The sequence below is a fragment of the Hemicordylus capensis genome, chromosome 2 (genome assembly GCF_027244095.1).
Source record: "Hemicordylus capensis ecotype Gifberg chromosome 2, rHemCap1.1.pri, whole genome shotgun sequence".
Lineage (NCBI taxonomy): Eukaryota > Metazoa > Chordata > Lepidosauria > Squamata > Cordylidae > Hemicordylus > Hemicordylus capensis.
This window is the reverse complement of record NC_069658.1, coordinates 411,390,257-411,407,413: the sequence shown is the minus strand read 5'-3', so window position 1 is coordinate 411,407,413 and position 17,157 is coordinate 411,390,257. Positions and strand designations below refer to the sequence as shown.

At 39.2% G+C, this 17,157-nt stretch overlaps 1 protein-coding gene across 9 annotated transcripts in view; it reads left to right on the top strand.

Moving 5' to 3' along the window:
• Window positions 1–17,157, top strand: part of CEP112 (centrosomal protein 112) — a 462,785-nt gene that overhangs the window by 251,353 nt on the left and 194,275 nt on the right. For all 9 annotated transcript variants that reach the window (XR_008315603.1, XR_008315601.1, XR_008315600.1 and 6 more), the window contains one exon: window positions 10,708–10,890. Coding sequence is in view for 2 of the 9 variants with exons in the window: in XM_053292958.1 (XP_053148933.1) it covers window positions 10,708–10,890 (183 nt within the window). In the remaining 7 variants the exon portion in view is untranslated. The remainder of the gene's footprint in view (window positions 1–10,707; window positions 10,891–17,157) is intronic.

The following is a 17,157-nucleotide window of genomic DNA, read 5'->3' as shown; positions in this document are numbered from 1 at the left end:
CTAAGTCCAGGGGTTAGAGTGCCTCTGATAATATCCACAAAAATTTCAGAAGGTTTTTTTTTTTAAAAAAAAATTCTACAGGAGGAGTCTAATCTCTGCTCAGATTTCATGTGTGTTTATAACCTTAGGCTCATCATTTATTATAGATTTTTATATTGTCTTCTTTGGCAATGAACTTACAAGATCAGGTTAACTCAGGACATTTCTGGATATAATTATTCTTGTTTGTGATCGCTGTAGTCCCACATTTGTGTTCTGAATATCCTTTTTATTAACACCAACTTTTTCATTTCTGCTGATCAGTCAAGGCACAGAGTCTCCCTCAGGCTGGTCTTCTGCTCCATGTCTGGCTGGCTAGTTTGCCCGGAACTGCCAGGCCCACAGAGGAGGAGGTGGCCGCACCACATGCCACAGAATGTTGTGATGGCCACTAGCTTGGATGGCTTTAAAAGGAATTTAGACAAAATCATGGAGGACAGGTCTATCAGTGGTACTAGTCTTGTGGTTAGAGGCCACTTCCAGCCTTGGAGGCAAGATGCCTCTAACTACCAGTGTCAGGGGAGCAACAGCAAGAGAGAGGGCATGCCCTAACTTCTTGCCTGTGGGTTTCTCAGAGGCATCTGGTGGGCCACTGTGTGAAACAGGATGTTAGACTAGATGGGCCTTTGGTCTGATCCAACAGAGCCAAAGACCTTATTTTCTTCAGATCTATGGCATTGTCATGTCTTTGTTTTTTTGAGATTGTCATGCTTTGTAGGTGAATGAGTGCATTCCAAAATATTGATTAAAGTAAACTTTTATAATTAAGCACTGAGACACAACAGGTAGTGTTATTTTTCTGCATTGCATATAGCATGCCTAAGGGTATGTAAGAAGATTATGGTGCCAAAGCCTGAGCTTTGAAATATACAGCCTGGAATGTTTGATTGCTATTATGGAAAGGACTTTTCTGACTATAAAAAAGCTGAAAATGCATATACAGGTGCATATGTTTGGCACAGGTATCCATAGAAAATAGTTTTGGTACAGTGAGGGCTTTTCAGAAAGCAAAATGTTTTCCAGAATTGTAACTTATTGCATACATTTTGGCGGAGCATGTTCTTACTGAGCCTGTTTCTGCAGTTGTTGCTCCATCAGAATTCGCATTGACAGCTTGTTTAATAGCAATAGCAATAGCACTTACATTTATATACCGCTTTATAGCCGGAGCTCTCTAAGCGGTTTACAATGATTTAGCATATTGCCCCCAACATTCTGGGTACTCATTTTACCGACCTCGGAAGGATGGAAGGCTGAGTCAACCTTGAGCCCCTGGACAGGATCGAACTTGTAACCTTCTGGTTACAGGGCGGCAGTTTTACCACTGCGCCACCAGGGGCTCTTTTAAGTATAAACTACGGATTGAATCTAATAAGTTGGGTCTCATGAGAAAAGCTTCTTCTTGACATTGACTTGTAAAAGACTATTTCTGCACAGATAAGGTCAATATAGATAAACAAGGCTGCTTTGAATTTTGATAGTAAATAAATAGTTTTTTACATACAAACCCCATGTTACATACAAAACTGCAGCATACGGTTTGAATGGTGTTTCTCTCATCAGTTGATATAAAAACCTGTGCAGATGTAGTACTCCTGATTTATTGCCCGTGGATAAGCAATCAATAGTTTTTCCTCCTCTGCTTCCTCTCCTCTGGAGTGCCATGTGCCCCATTGCCCATATCTACAGTTAGCTGTTATTTCGGTAGTGGTGTTAAGTTGAATCCCTTAACTTAAGTTGGTTTTAAGTCTCAAAAAAGAATTGCCTTTCTGAAATAAAACATGGTCCATCTAAGTCCAATATTCTGCTTCTAACAGTAACCCACCAGTTGCTCTGGAAGCTAATAGAAGGACATGAAGGTAATAGTGACCCCTCATTGTACCCTGCTTCTGGTGTGGCCTACTGTTTCTGTATATGGATGTCCATAGTCAATAGCAACCTATCCTCTATCATGAATTTCGTCTCATTCTTTTAAAAAGTCATCTAAGCTGGTGGGCATCACTATATTGTGATGCAAATTTGGGTTAAATAGGAACCCTTGTTAGCCTTAAATTTGGTTAAAATACATTTGGCTATTTATTTATTTATTTATTCATTCATTTATTCATTCATTCATTCATTCATTTAATAGCTGCTTGACTTCAAAGGCTCTAGGAGGTTTTCACAGCAGGAATTAGTATTCCTAAAAGGAGGGTGTCTGATTCAATATCACATCCGACTTCCAATTTGTTTTAATCAACAGAAATATTTAGGCTGTTCATATGAGCAGCCCTACTTGGACTTGCACAGCCCTACCCAGGTAGGGCTGCTAGTGTGGTGTGCCGGGAGCAGAGCCCATCCCAGTGTTGCCCCACCGAGTATCCTGAGTGTAGTGGTTAGAGTGCTGGACTAGGACCGGGGAGACCCGAGTTCAAATCCCCATTCAGCCTTGATACTTGCTGGGTGACTCTGGGCCAGTCACTTCTCTCTCAGCCTAACTTACTTCACAGGGTTGTTGTGAAGAGAAACTCAAGTATGTAGTACACTGCTCTGGGCTCCTTGGAGGAAGAGCGGGATATAAATGTAAATAAATAAATAATAGTGAGGAGAAAGGGTGTGAATGCATCCTTCTACCCCAGTACCCAGTCATGTGTCTGCTACAGCCTGAGCAGCCACACAGCCGAGCATCTAGAGAGCCTGGATTGCATGAAAATCCTCCAATGAGCTGTGTTGCTCGTGTGCTGCATTGTGGGATTTGTTTCCTTGGCCTCCAGATTGCTGTGCTTCTCCCATCAGTGCTGTTTATGTGGGCACACGAGCAGTGCTGCCAAAGAGACACCAACAATCATTTGAGGGGAAGGTAGGTGTGGTCCTGCCCCGCCCCCCCCGCCCCACTCATAGGTCATGTGATTGACCTTATTGGTCTGTACTGGCCCACAATATTGAATTCTTAGATTTATTTTCATTAGTTGGAGTCTGAGTCAGTTTAAAAGAGCTGAACATATTTATTTCATCAAAATATACTTCTGTTAGTGAAATAGGAAGGTGAGGCCCTTGTGAGTGCCAGCTGCATGTCTCACTCTTGCATTCAGCTCTTATAGATTTGTCCCTTTGAAGTATCCACTAAGGGCACTTTTAACAGAGAGGAAAATGCACACATACACACACTTTAGTTGGACTTTCAAATATACCAGCTGTAAGTAGAACAAAGTATATTTTAAAACAACAACAACAAGAGTTTCTATCTGCCAGAAGCAGCTGCCTTAGATACTTCAAAGGTATCGGACACCACAGAGACGACCACAGCCTTTCCTTCCTTTGAAATGGTTTCAGTGTCTAGGTCAGGCTTCAAGGACCCTCAGCACACAAACAGTTGTGGTATATATGTGTGTGTGTCTTTGTTTTTTCTGTTAATATTCTCATTAAAATTCTTGTGAATAGTTTTGGCTCCAAATAGTTTCATTAGTAGCCACAGATACTTGAGGGCATGTATGCTCAGAATTTGGCATTTTCAAGGCTCATCTGAACGACACTTCAACAATCCTGAAGCTACTCTTGATTTTTCATATGAAAGGTCCCAATTATATAATCTAATGCTTTTCAACACTGTCACCGTAACCTAAATGGTATATTTAGAGTCCCGAACGTGTATGGCTCCCTTCTTTCCTATGCTTTGTGCATGGTGTGGCATTTTCCAGTTCTCACAAAAGCTTCCCTTAAAAGTGAGTGGGCATTGCTATACAAGAAATAGTCTGGACTGAGGCCAGAAGAAGATGTACTCAAGAGAAAGTTAAGCACTTAACTAGTAAGGTTAAGATAGATAGATAGATAGACAGACAGACTGACTGACTTTATTACAGGTTGGGAATCCTTTATCCGGACTCCCAAAATCCGGAATGCTCTGAAATCCATACACCACGCCGGGGGGGGGGGATGCTTGTAGCTTCAACCTCTCTCACACACAAAAACCCCTCAGCCCCCAAACCAATCCAGGCCCCAACTCAACAGCTAACAGAGTATATAAGTACTGTATAACAAAGCAGCAACTCACTGAGAGAACATTACGGCAACTCTGTAATCAGCTGGGAAGTGTTGGGGCTGAGATTGGGCGGGACAAGCAGTTTGTAGGATCACTTACGGCCTCTAAAAGCGCTATTGTTGCTTCCACAGCTCCTTAGCTCCCCTTTTAGTTCTTCCCCTCAGGCTTTGCTATCTGCCTTTTGTTTACTGCCTCTCAAGCACTGCCACTCACATGCTTGTCAAGCCAGTCTGAGAGAGGAGTGCGATCCCATTGAAAAGCGTGTGAGAAGGGAAGGCAGGAAGGAGCTTAGCGGAAAGGCGCAAAGGAACTTCAGGGGTTGTTGATACCCTCAAAAAACCCCAAACCAGTTACCTTTCATGCCCAAGATATCTCATTTATGAAAATATTCCAAAATCTGGAAAAATCCAGAACACCTCTGGTCCCAAGCAATCTGGATAAAGGATTCTCGACCTGTACAGTCTTTGACCAGTACAGAAAAGTAAGGTTACATGCCATTCTGTGACACTTGAATGTGTTTAATAGCCCAGGCTTATGCATCATATTTAATAGCCCCGTCCAATAGAAGTAAGTTTCACTGAGTTTACTGGCACTTAGTGCACATGTTCTTGCATCTTAATTTTCTCTGGGCTTCATCAGATAGCTCTGGCGCATTTTTAAACAAATAATGTTCCATTTTCTAATTTGAACAACATCTTTCCTCAAAATGTAAAGCTGGGCAGATGTAATGAGTTGCACACTATGGATTTGAAACCTGGATTGAAGTTGGTTTCAAATCTCTGGTTAAGAACAAATCCTGTTTAATGTTGGCTCTAGTTAATAGTGACGTCATAAGCCTCAAACATGGTTAAGATCAGCAGGGAAGAATTTTCATGGGGAAAGGGAGGGTCTGGGAACACAGATCTCATGAACCTCTGACCCGCATATGACCCTTCGATTATAGTTTGAGACAAAAATATTAAGAAATAAAAGGAAAGTTAATTAATATCACACACACATACATTCCCTCTCCCTCCCTCTCTCACTCTCTCTCTCTCTCACAGACACACACACACTCTCTTTTGGTTTTGGTTCTTTGGCATTCAAGTTCTGGGTGCTAAAGTTCTGGGTACATTGAATCTTCTGTCGTGTGGTCCTGGCGAATAATTCTCTAGTAGTATTGCAAAATAGGCCTTTACATGCACAGTCATTTTGTGTTAATCTTGCCCACTGGTTAAATGTCTGGTTGGTGCGATGCCAAGGTGGCATCACTAAAAATTTCCAGGTTCTTACGGCCATAAATCAGGAGTGTGCCCAACCTGATTCCCGGTTGGGCAGCCTCACACAGGTTTTGAGAACCTGCCAGCTGGAATAAAGTTACAGTTGTGTTAGAGTGTGGGAGCAATGATAGCATACATGTTTCTGGAAATTCTTTCTTTTGCCATTTGTTGCTGGATCCTATGGGACTTGAAAGCAGAAGTTAGAGTTTTCTTTTGTTCCATTTGTAGAAAGAGACTGGATGTATTCTGAAACTTTGGTAAATATTAGCAAATAAAAGTGTGTTCAGGAGTTTTCTTTGGGGTAGCTCCATCAGGTCAAGAAGACTTCTCTCATGTGATGCTACATTTTACAGATAGTTTAACTAACCTATCAATTAACAACAAAATTTCTAGTCAAAATGGATAAAGGATGTAGATAAGTTGCTATCAAAACAAAACATGATTTTGTCTTGTGGGTGCTTTTCAAATACAGGAAGTTTTTAATATCAGATAATAGTCTTAAGAGCTTAATAAGTTTCACCTTGAACAGACACAAGAAGACTAAATAAACCCTGAAAAAAGTGTATATACTAAGAAAAAACATGCAACCAAATATTGAAGAAGCTCCTCCTAGTTGTGCTATGAAGTCAGAAATGGCAATCATGATGTCTGGGTTGGATGGTTCGTGGGGACAATCCTCTAGCTGCAGTGATTTTTATTATAGTCTAAAAATAATTGAAGGTGTTAAAAAGCAGTGGCTGCCTTCATATATAACACCAACCCGCAGTTTCAATGTACCCGTAGTTTGTCTCTGTTCTTCCGGTGCGCTCCCAGACAATACTGATCTATGATCTGGTAGACTGTAAAGGAGAAGGAACTGGCTACGTGAGCTTTCTCCTTTGCATGAAGGACAGCTGTGGCAGTCAATGGGATTCCAGAAATGGGAGGAGCTTACTCCCTTAACTCTGGTTTGTGCAGCTTACACAACCCATGGTGACAAAACCACAGATTCACTCATTCAGACAACCACAAACTTGAACCTCTGGCACGTTCACCTCCGGGTTGCCATTATGTCTGAAGTTGGCCTTTGTGTTGAATTACTGAAGTGAAAATATTTATGAAAATAAATATTTGAATTACTGAAGTGAAAATATTTAAGGCTTATATACAAATTGGCTTATGTGTGTGTTACACAAGCTTACGCCAGTGTTTCCGATCAGTGCACATTGCTGTGGGTGTCTAAGATAATGTAGGTCTTGTACAAGAGTGCTCTTGTCATGCCTTTGTTCGAGGACTTGGAAGAGGAGGTAGTGAATTTGCCAGAGGACCCTTAGGGTCCGCTCTGATCAGAGAGAGGAGTCACTTGAGATGGGCCACGAGGAGGGCTTGGTGTGGGAGGAGCCAGCAGATCAGAGTGATGAATCCCAGGAGGAACTCTCACCACCAGTGGTTTCTCCCAGTGCACGCAGGTGAGAGAAGCAGCGTGACCAGGTCAGGGAGTTGAGACGTAGCAGCTGCTTGCAGCATGCATGCGACTGATGAAGGGTGGTCGACTGGGCAGACCGCTGATTGATTCCAGCTGGCAATCTGCTATAAATTCTGCAGCTTCACTCTGGACAGGCTGCTGGAGACAACTCGTCAACAGCAGATACCAGAAGGCGTACGCCAAGGTAGTGGCGTACGCCTTGGAGCCTTGGACTCTGAACCCTTGGGATCTGATGCTGGACGGAGCCTCTTGCCTGCCTAGAAGAAGTGTGGGATCAGAGACATCTCTTTGCCTGCTACTGCATCATAAATTACGGAGGGCTCATTGAGTGTGGTGGGTTTATGACAGCTTTTGAGTAAATACTTAAAGCAGTGTGCAGTGTTTACAATGTAAGTTGTACTACTAGAATATATGCATGCTGGCTTAAGAATTTGTGCAAGAGCACTCTTGTGCAAGACCGTTGATGTTTCCTTAGATGTCCACAGCAGTGAGGGCTGATTGGGAAAGTCTGGCATAAGGCTGCATAACATGTCAACAGCTAAGAGGTTTTCTATTTTGAGTCCCATGCAAGTTCCATCGGTTATCCTACGTGTTTGTGAGAAGGCACCACACTGTACCATTTGCAATATACCAGTTAAATTATAGTAAAAATGCTATAATAGCTTTTGCTTGTTACTTGGACATACTGAACATAGGGGGTTAAATTATTTTTCCCCACTTAGTGGGTTTTTGTAGCTTAACCTCCATTAGCAATTTTATTGTTGCTTTTTAGTACTTTTACTGTGCAGTTTTGGTTCATAGGAACCCCGACAGCAGTTTGCAAAATTAAAATACATACACACAAAATAATAACTTTAAATTTAAAAGTACACACATTTAAATAATTCTCCCCTCTACTTAACCAAACTCTCCCTTCTGCTTGACTGGGAGGGTGATGGTAAAGAGACAGAATAGAGAAAATGTACTGTAGTGAAATGATATCTCTGCTTAAGAACAGCCTCACATCATCTTCTGCTGGGTCCAGATAACTGGGAAGCTATAGATTTTGTCCCTTCTCCCAATTATGCAAGAGAAGGGGAGAGTGCAGATACACATGCAAACAGGGAAGGGAAAGAAGTACAGGTGAAACAGAAGGAGCGAATACAATAATATAAAGCAGGTTTCTAAATTTGCCTTTCTCTCTCTCTTATTTTTCTTATGCTTCTGAGTTGGCGGTGTAGGGGTATGTGTTCATGTTTACAGTGGCTGCAGCTAGCAGCCACCATGGGCCTGGGTTAGGGTTAGGGTTAATAACCAGTTATTAACTGGTAGTAGTAGTATACTGGTAGTAGTATAATTTTTTTCTTCTTATTTACTTACTTACATTTATATCCAGCTCTTCCTCCAAGTTGCCCAGAGCGGTGTACTACTTACTTGAGTTTCTCCTCACAACAACCCTGTGAAGTAGGTTAGGCTGAGGGAGAAGTGACTGGCCCAGAGTCACCCAGCTAGTATCATGGCTGAATGGAGATTTAAACTCGGATCTCCCCGGTCCTAGTCCAGCACTCTAACCACTAATATGCTGGTTGACAATTTCTACCTCAAATGGTAGGAACCGTTTGTCTGTGTCTGTCTAACTCATTTTAAAGCTCTGTCCTCGGTCACTTTCTGCCAGCACATGGCAGCCTTTCCAGGTAATGAAATCCTGAGCAAGTCTACAACGATTAGTGGTATAACAATATTGCTATGACTCCCATTAAATGCAGTAGAACAACAAAACCAGGCTGCAATCAGAAGATTGTTGAGACAGGAACAAAACGTCTTCTTCCAAGCAATTAAGACTACTGGGTGTAGTGGGCAGCTTTAGCCCCTAAACCAGAGTATCACCTGTACATTTCTGTTGTGGAATTCAGTACTATCATTCAGCCCTAACAGAGAATGTTACTGTTAGGGAAAGCATTCAGGGAAGCACTCAGGGAAGCAATAGAGCTTTGTGTTCAGAGCACACTGAAGTGAACACTTCCCAGGTATATGGGCACATTAAATACAATATCAAGTCAGCAAGGGCTAGTTTACTAATGTTTGAGCTTTCCTGATTTTTCTCATATTGCTTTAAGAGTGCACAACTAGGGGTGCTCCCCTACATGTATGTGATTAGTTAAAAGGGTTGGCAGGGATTAATAAGGGCAGGATTACTGGACAATCAAGACATCAGTAAGCAGAAAACTGTGGTGTCCGTTAAAGCAGCATTTTCTAGGCACAATTTGTAAACGAGGCTTTACATTTTATTATATCTGACAAATATTTGTATTAATAGTCCAGTTTTTAGGAATTAGGAACAATATGATTTGTTCAAATCCTTGGACCCCTTTACATGAAAGCATATATCATAAACTCCTTTCTGGGTAAGTGGGTTCAAGCTTAACTTCAGAATTTTAGGTTGGGGCAGGGTGATGGTGGGAGAGTTCGAAGAACGTTGTCCACAAACGGATTTTAAGTACGTAACTTAATTCAATGTACTGTTCAGCTGTAATAATCAGTGCTGACTATATCTTTGTTTTCAAGTTTACAAGCATGATGCTTTTTTTTTTTTTAAAGCAAAAATATTTACCTTTTGAAACGTTTTTGACTTAAGAATATAATTTTTTTTAATTTGGTCCACAAATGAGGAAAAAAGCTTTAGAGTATTCAAAGTGCATCTGACAGCCACTTGCAGACACAGATGTAAAATGCCACATTCTAAAAATCATGGAACAGCTTATAGTTACAGAGAGTGCATGTTTTAAAAAAAGGACTGCTATCGCTTTAAGATAAGGTGCCTGCGCACTTTCCTCCCACAAACAAGATCGATTTTGAGCAGACTCCTACTGTTTGCTTTCTTTTTTGAAGAAGAAGAAGAAGAGGGATTCTCACGCTGAATATAACCAACATATTCTCGATAACAGCGCTTTTCTTCTCCTCCTAAAATCCACCAAAACTGAAGAAAAATCCAAGTGACTGTTCTTAGCAGCTGTGTGGCCTGGAGTTCACTAGGAAAGCTGGCTTCCTGCAGTCCTCTATTCATCACCTGCTTCAAAGGCAGCCTAGCTGGCTATAGTTTGCAGGCCAGGTAGGGTGCCATTGTGCACAGTCTGGGAGGATTAGTATCAAAGCTGCGGCAACCAGGCCCTTGGTCTCAGGCTGCCATTCAGTCTAGCAGGGAGAGGCTAAGACTGGCCAAGGTCATCGTATCCAGTGTGGTGTGGACTGGGAAAGGATCCTGAGAATAGAACGCTTCTTATGAAATGATGGCGCAAGCTTGCAGCACAGCAGGTGCCCTTCTGAAACACATACATCTGTTTATGTTGGTGTACCGTAGCTGACAACAAAATAATAGAGCTTTAAAAAAAAGAAATTATATAATTTTTTTTAAAATCCATGTGTGTGTGTGTGTATGTGGGTATATATGTGTGTATATACACTGTCGCCTAGATGAGCTTTTGTTTGGGACGAATTGTAACAAAAATCTTTATAAGAATTAACCGATACTGGTGGGTGTGGGTGTGGGTGTGCACGCATGAAGGGCAGAGAAGACTGATTTAACCATTTCTAATCTGTACTACTGGTAGACAGCAACAGCAGGATACTTGGGAACTGCATACAGAACGCGACAATGCATTTCCCCCCTAAATGTTCTGACATTCCTATAAGAACACTGAGTTTTAAAATGTACCGGATTTGCTTACTTACCATGTGTAACGAAATTGCTTGGAAGAATTCCGCCCCCCGCCCCCCCCCAAAAAAAACCCCAAAGGTAATTTTTAAAAAATGAGGTAAGAATGACGTAAATTTCTCTTTTTTGTAAGTCAACTTGGTGGAATTGTGGGGGGGAAATTAAGCTGTAAGATGAGTTGTCATGACGACAGGGATGTTCTATTGATGAACTGTACTCTTTATTGTCCAATCAGATAGTAGAGCTGAAGCTGGAGCATGAACAGGAGAAGACGCACCTATTCCAACAGCATAACACAGACAAGGATTGCCTGGTCCGAGAACATGAACAGGAAATGGAAAAACTAGAAAAACAGCTTCGGGCTGCCATGACAGAGTACGACAATAAAACTCAAGAATCCAGGAAGCGAGATGCACAGGTAATTATCAATAGCATTTCAAAAGTCATAGTCTTGTTTTTTAAAAAATAATCAGTTTTTCCTTTTTTCTAGTGTAGTTGTTAATGCACGGTTTGATAATTTGAGAAACTGACATATAAACACAATTTTGGTTTTGGGTTTTTTTTTCTGCCGCTCCCTCCCCTGCCATTGCTGAGAGGATTTAACTGCCAAAAAAACAACAATAAACAACCTACTCCAAAACAAAACCAAAAAACCCACAAATCAAATCCGAAACAACAACCAAAAAATAACCATCCAAAAAAACCCCAGCCCGCCCTCCCAACCTTTTTTTTAAAACCCCAAACACCACAGGTAGCCATATTAAGAATTCCATGGTGTGCAATAACTTGGACACTTATTTATAATCTTATCTCATTTTCTTTCATGATGGATTTAAGAAAACAAAAAAAGGTCTCTTTCCCTCCCCCCCCATCTTCTACAACACCTCCCTCTTCCTCTTCCCTTTGGTTAAATCTGTATTAAAATATATTTGAGTCTTTCATATGATTTTTTAAAAATCGTTTTTGTCTCTTCAGGCAGCCCACAAATTGCTTTTGCTTAAAAGTTCTCAATTGATTTCTTAGCATTCTCCCCTGATTATTTATTTATTTATTTTGCATGTCATTGACTATCACATAAACAGTTAGGGGATGCTTTAGATTTTGTGTTGCTTTACAATAGGTATGTTTTTTCTATACATGTATATCTGTATTATGTATACATGCATACACATTATCTCTCTTTCACACACACACACCTCCCATCTCTATGGTCACTGTTGGAAGCCATTTGGCAGAATAACCCCCAGCTGTGGTACCAGTCTTCAAACTTATGGATGAAATGTGCGCTGTCAGCATGGAAAATTATAATTATTACTTCAGGTTTTTTTTTTGTTTTTTTTTAGCAATCTTCTTGGTTGATTGTGGTGTTCTTTGCATTTATTATGTGAGTGTCTAGGCATAATTTATTATATAGTTCATTATATAGTATGCTTGTATTTTGAAAGGCCTGAAATGAAGACACTTAAAAATTAAAATTATTTGTGATCAATAGAAAAATAATAATTATTATACTTTTTGCACATTGTGTTCTTTTTTCACGCTTGAAAGATCATTTCGAGATGGGCACCCTTCATTGTAAACTAATAGAGTACTGTGTTAATCTATACCGTATATTTAAAAAATTATTTTATTCTTTTACCACGACAGCCACATATTCCAGAAATTCAATATCAGCTTGGCAAAAATAATGCAGACAAGGGGGGAGAGAGTTTTTGTTTAGCTTATTTTTGCTACTGCTGTTTGTAAAATCTCAAGAGGAAGTAGGGTTTTTTTAATGCATTAAAAGAATTGAATCTTTTGGGAGGTAAGGTCGCGCCTTCATCATTTGAGCACTGAGTGTTCATATCGATAGCTTGTTTTCACCTGCAGCACCCCAAACTGAGGTATTGATCAGCTCCATTTGTCTTTTTACTAGCATATTCAATAGAAATTGTCAGTATGGGGTGTATCCGTTCTATTATATATTTTAGTTTAAAAAAATTTATATGCAGTGTACAAAACATTTAAATCTTGTCTCTTGTCGCTATTGACTTCTTGCTATTAGATATACATGATGTAGAAAAAAATTAAATGAATCCAGTTGCCATTGAAACCAATGGGACTAGCACATCAGTTCCATCAACTGCAAGAGTAATGTTGTTTGGATGTATCAAGTAGACATGTGACTTTGGAGTAGCTGTTTGTGAGACTCTCATCTGTTTGTGTGTTCTACCTAAATGATTGGTTCAATTTATGATGGACTTGGCATTCATGGGCTCTTGGTGCACTATTTATTTTATATATGCATTAAGACCCTGGTTGTGCTGTAATTTGCTCCTTCACTGCTGTGACCAGTTGTGTACTTCTTCATGGGCTTTCTACATCTTTTGTACTTTTTATTTCTGTTGTGTGTGTGTTAATTAGATCAAGTCTGTCTTTTGAACTTGCACATCCTAATATTGAAAATATTTTAAACATTATTTCCTTCTACCTTTCTTATTATTTTGTCCCAGTATTACTTTCATCAACATAGACTAAGGAGAATGTACTTGCTCTTGACTGGGCCATAAGGATATCTAATAACAACTACTGCTATTAGGATTTTTTTTTTAGTTCAAACTGGCCAAATCTGTTAATTTGGTAAACAGTAGAGCTGTCATTGATAATATTTTGACACTATTTATATTTGGTTTCACATTTAATGAACACATTGATATGATTCACTATTATATGGTATAGTAACTTGAGTAGTTTCATTAGCAAAGCAATGTGTGCCTAACAAATATCAGTAAGATTTAAATAAATATTATCTTCACTGTAAAGTAATTTTTTGTGAATTGTGTATCTATGGTGTGACTTCCCACCGCCACTGTTTACAAGACAGTGGTAGCCATTTTGTTTAGTCAGATTCTTTATATACTTTAAATATGTACCACTCTAGTTTAAAAAACCAAACACAACATTTTCTGCTTAAATAAATCCTTTTGCTTCTTCTGAAAGATCCAGATGGTTGGTTGTAAGTTGAGCTGAGACAATACTCATGAAATCATTTTCTAAGGGTCTTTCCTGTACATCTCTGAGCAATGTATTTTGTAAAATAATATTCATATATTTCCTGTGAACAGTTTCATGAAGTTCTGCAGAAAGGAGTATTTTGAAAAGGCACTGGAAAGGGGTGGGGGTGTCCCTGAGAGAGAGGTGCACGGTTTTAAGTAATTTAGGTTCTGCCAGATAACTACTATCAAATAGATCTGCAATAAGGTTAATACTTATATATGAATATTTTGTTAAAGACATAGGTGCGTCCCCAGAAGTTGTGGTGAAATTTCAGATATGTTTCCAAGTTAAGTCCATAATCCTATGCATACTTTGCAGAGAGTAAGCCCCTCTGAACAGAGTGGAAGTTACATCAGAGTAAGGATTGCTCTGTAAAGTAACTGTGACTCTTATACTCTAGAGTTGCTTAGCTTGATTGAAAGGGTAGTGCTTTCATGAAGTGAAGAGTTGTACTATAATTATCCTTTTCATATAAACGTTGAATTTCATTTTGTTGTATGATAAATATATTTTAAGTTTAGCTTTTATGGAAAAACTCAATTTAAACATTCTGGCATATGTAAATTAAAAACATAAGTACCAAATACTATATATTTGTATATAGTATTCATGTATATATCACATACACAATGATTCCATCTTTGGAGAACCATGAGGAGGAGCTATCTTAGCCTGTTGTAGCTAAAGCAACAAAGAGTCATGTGGCATCTTAAAGACAACAAATCTCATGTAGCAAATATCATGTGGACAAGAGTCCACTTCACCAGATGCACAGGGGAGTTATTCTAATATCATTTGTAAACTACTCCATTTGTTACTTGGAAGAATTCTGATCTTGTTATAATAAGATAGCTATCTTCTACAGGAAAAGATTGATTCTCTCTTCTTAAAAATGCTTTGTTGCCTTATAACCAGTTTTCACTTAGCTGACAGCAGATGTATCAATTTCAACATCAGACTATTTCTTGATCCAATTAATGTCACCATTTCCTTAGTGTATGACACATATTTTTGCCACGAAGGAGAGAACTGTTCCTATCTGCTGCATTAAGGTATATCTTCTCAATCCTTATTCCTTGACCATTTGACCTTTTGGATAGAGAAGAAAGGAATGCACATCAGAGAAACCACATTTCTCTGTTGTGCTGTTGTAAAACGGGCACCAGAAAATGAAAATTTCCCCCCATTTCCTGATACAATGTGCAGCCCTGCCATTTTCCTTCCATTCACAAATGTGTCAGCAATAAATTGAGCAGCAGAATCACATTTAAAAAGAGAAGGAGCTAAAATGTTGATGTGCAATTCACTTCTACCTACTCTTGCTATCCTTTAGGGTAAAAAGATATATGTTAAAGTTCTCATAGATAATCATACATATCCTTAACAATTTTTAATATTTTCAAAGAAGAAAACATTCAAATAAAAGAGAAATGAGCTACAGTAAATATGTGCATTTCATTTTTCTTCCTTTAATCTACTTTCTTTCCCTTTCTACCTGTTGTCATACTTTCCCTGCTGTGTATTTGTTTCCACTCTGTTTCACATAAGTGTATCTGTTCTTCACTATATTTTTCTTCCATTTACCACTCTTTCCTTAAAACTCACTTCTGCCCCCTGTGCAGTAGATTCTGAAACAATGATTGTTTGCGTTCCTTTGAGGCTGTAGTTCTTGATCTCAGTATATTACTATTTATTGGATAATCTAGTCTCTATTAGTCCAGAAACATTCTTCTTATTCTTTCTAGAACTTCAATTTTCAGTGAGAAAAAAATATAAAGTATTACAATGAAAGATCTGATGTATGTTTCTCTGAGGCTCAAGGCAATATAAAGACGAGTAGATTATTTTTTTATTTAAAATATGTATATACTACTTTTCAACAACAAGAAAGTTCTCGAAACAGTTTATATAGCAAAAGATAGGTTCCCCCAACCCCAATTTATCAGGGTTTCATGCTTCTTAGTTTGCTGGGATTAGATTCTACTTAGTCACTTCATTTAATGTGCAAGAGTTTTAGATATTTATACATGGACTGAAATTTTTGTCAACTTCAGTTACAAGTACATGGAACAAAAACAAAATTCATGATATTGCTTCTTCCATTCTTTCTACATGTCTGTTTATGCTTGCTTTGTTCACTGCAATGTGTATTTCTTTAACTGTCTACATTAGATAGAGACTAAGCAAAGGAAAACATGTTTGTAGTCAACATGTAATATTAAGTTCAGTATCCCTATGCCACGAGTGAGTAGACCAAGCTTATGGGACCTTCTGCATGCAAACAGATACTCTGTCTCTGAGCTATGGCCCCATCCCCTAAGGGGAATATCTGTCAGCAGACAGTTCTCACATGTTGTCACCCATCCAAATGGAAACTAGACCAGCCCCTGCTTACCAAAGGACACTTCATGCTCACTACCACATCCAAGTTCAGCTCGCCTCCCCAATTGTGAACCTTTTGGGGACAGGGAATCATTTTATTATTTTTATTTTTCTATGTAAACCACTTTGAGAACTTTTTGTTGATGTGGTATTTAAATAATGATAATAAATATGTCACAGGAACAGAGCAAGAACTAAAAGTACACACGGAGCAGGTAATTCGAGCAGATGAACCCAGCTGCAGATTATGTGTCACATCAGACATATAACACACACATCTGTGACATATTATTAAAGAGTGAAATATTTTAATCATACTTTGATTTTGAAAGCATTTGATAGCTGGAGAATACTGAAGCTCAAACTAATCTAAGTGATAATCTGTGAATGCTCATCAGATCTCTCAGGATACCACACAAGAGAATGAGCCAAGACATATATCAATTCTATATAAAATTGATAGTATATTTTAACTTGGGGACCTTTTCAACTTTGATTCCTCTCCAAACACTCACTTCTCCTTCACTGCACTGGCAGTCTGGCCTGTTGCTCTCCGTTCCACTCTCTTGGCAGCACTGAGGCTGCAGGTCTGTACCAGCAGTTTCGGCAGCCCCTTATCCTGTCCCTTGCTGTAATTTATGAATCATTAGCCTTGTGTTTGGTAATGTGCAAGTACTGCAGAGCAACAGATCCCTGATGTATTTGAACAATTTCCTAACTATCATAAAGAACTTTTATGCCAGACATTAAGGGGCAGAGAAAGAAGCACACTATGATGTGATACATGCACATGGTAAGATGGATGAATCTGGGATCAGAGGTTTGGACAGAGATAGGATTATCAGTGTGAAAGTAGAGAAGGCTAGTGAATTAGATTGGTTCTGTGTTTTTACCACTGGAAAGTCTTAGTACTGGGAATGATAAGGAAGAAAGAGATTTAGGCCATGTTATGAAGAGAAAATTAACTATTTGAGGGAAAGATTGGGTGTTAGGTGCAAAAAAAAAAGATAAGTCAAGCTCAGACTGTGTCTGAGCAAAAGGGGTGGATAGTGACACTGTCAATGCCGATCGAAAACATACATAAAGGAGGTATGGGAGAACTATTTCTGACATGTTTGTATTTTAGCTTTTGGGGAGACATTGATCCAGGATAAAATATCTGAAACACAGTTGGTAATGTAGGGTTGTACACCCAGAATCAATGCAAACATATAGTTAGGTAGAGTTTGGTATTATTCGCCTGTAGGTGAGAACTAAAATCACAATA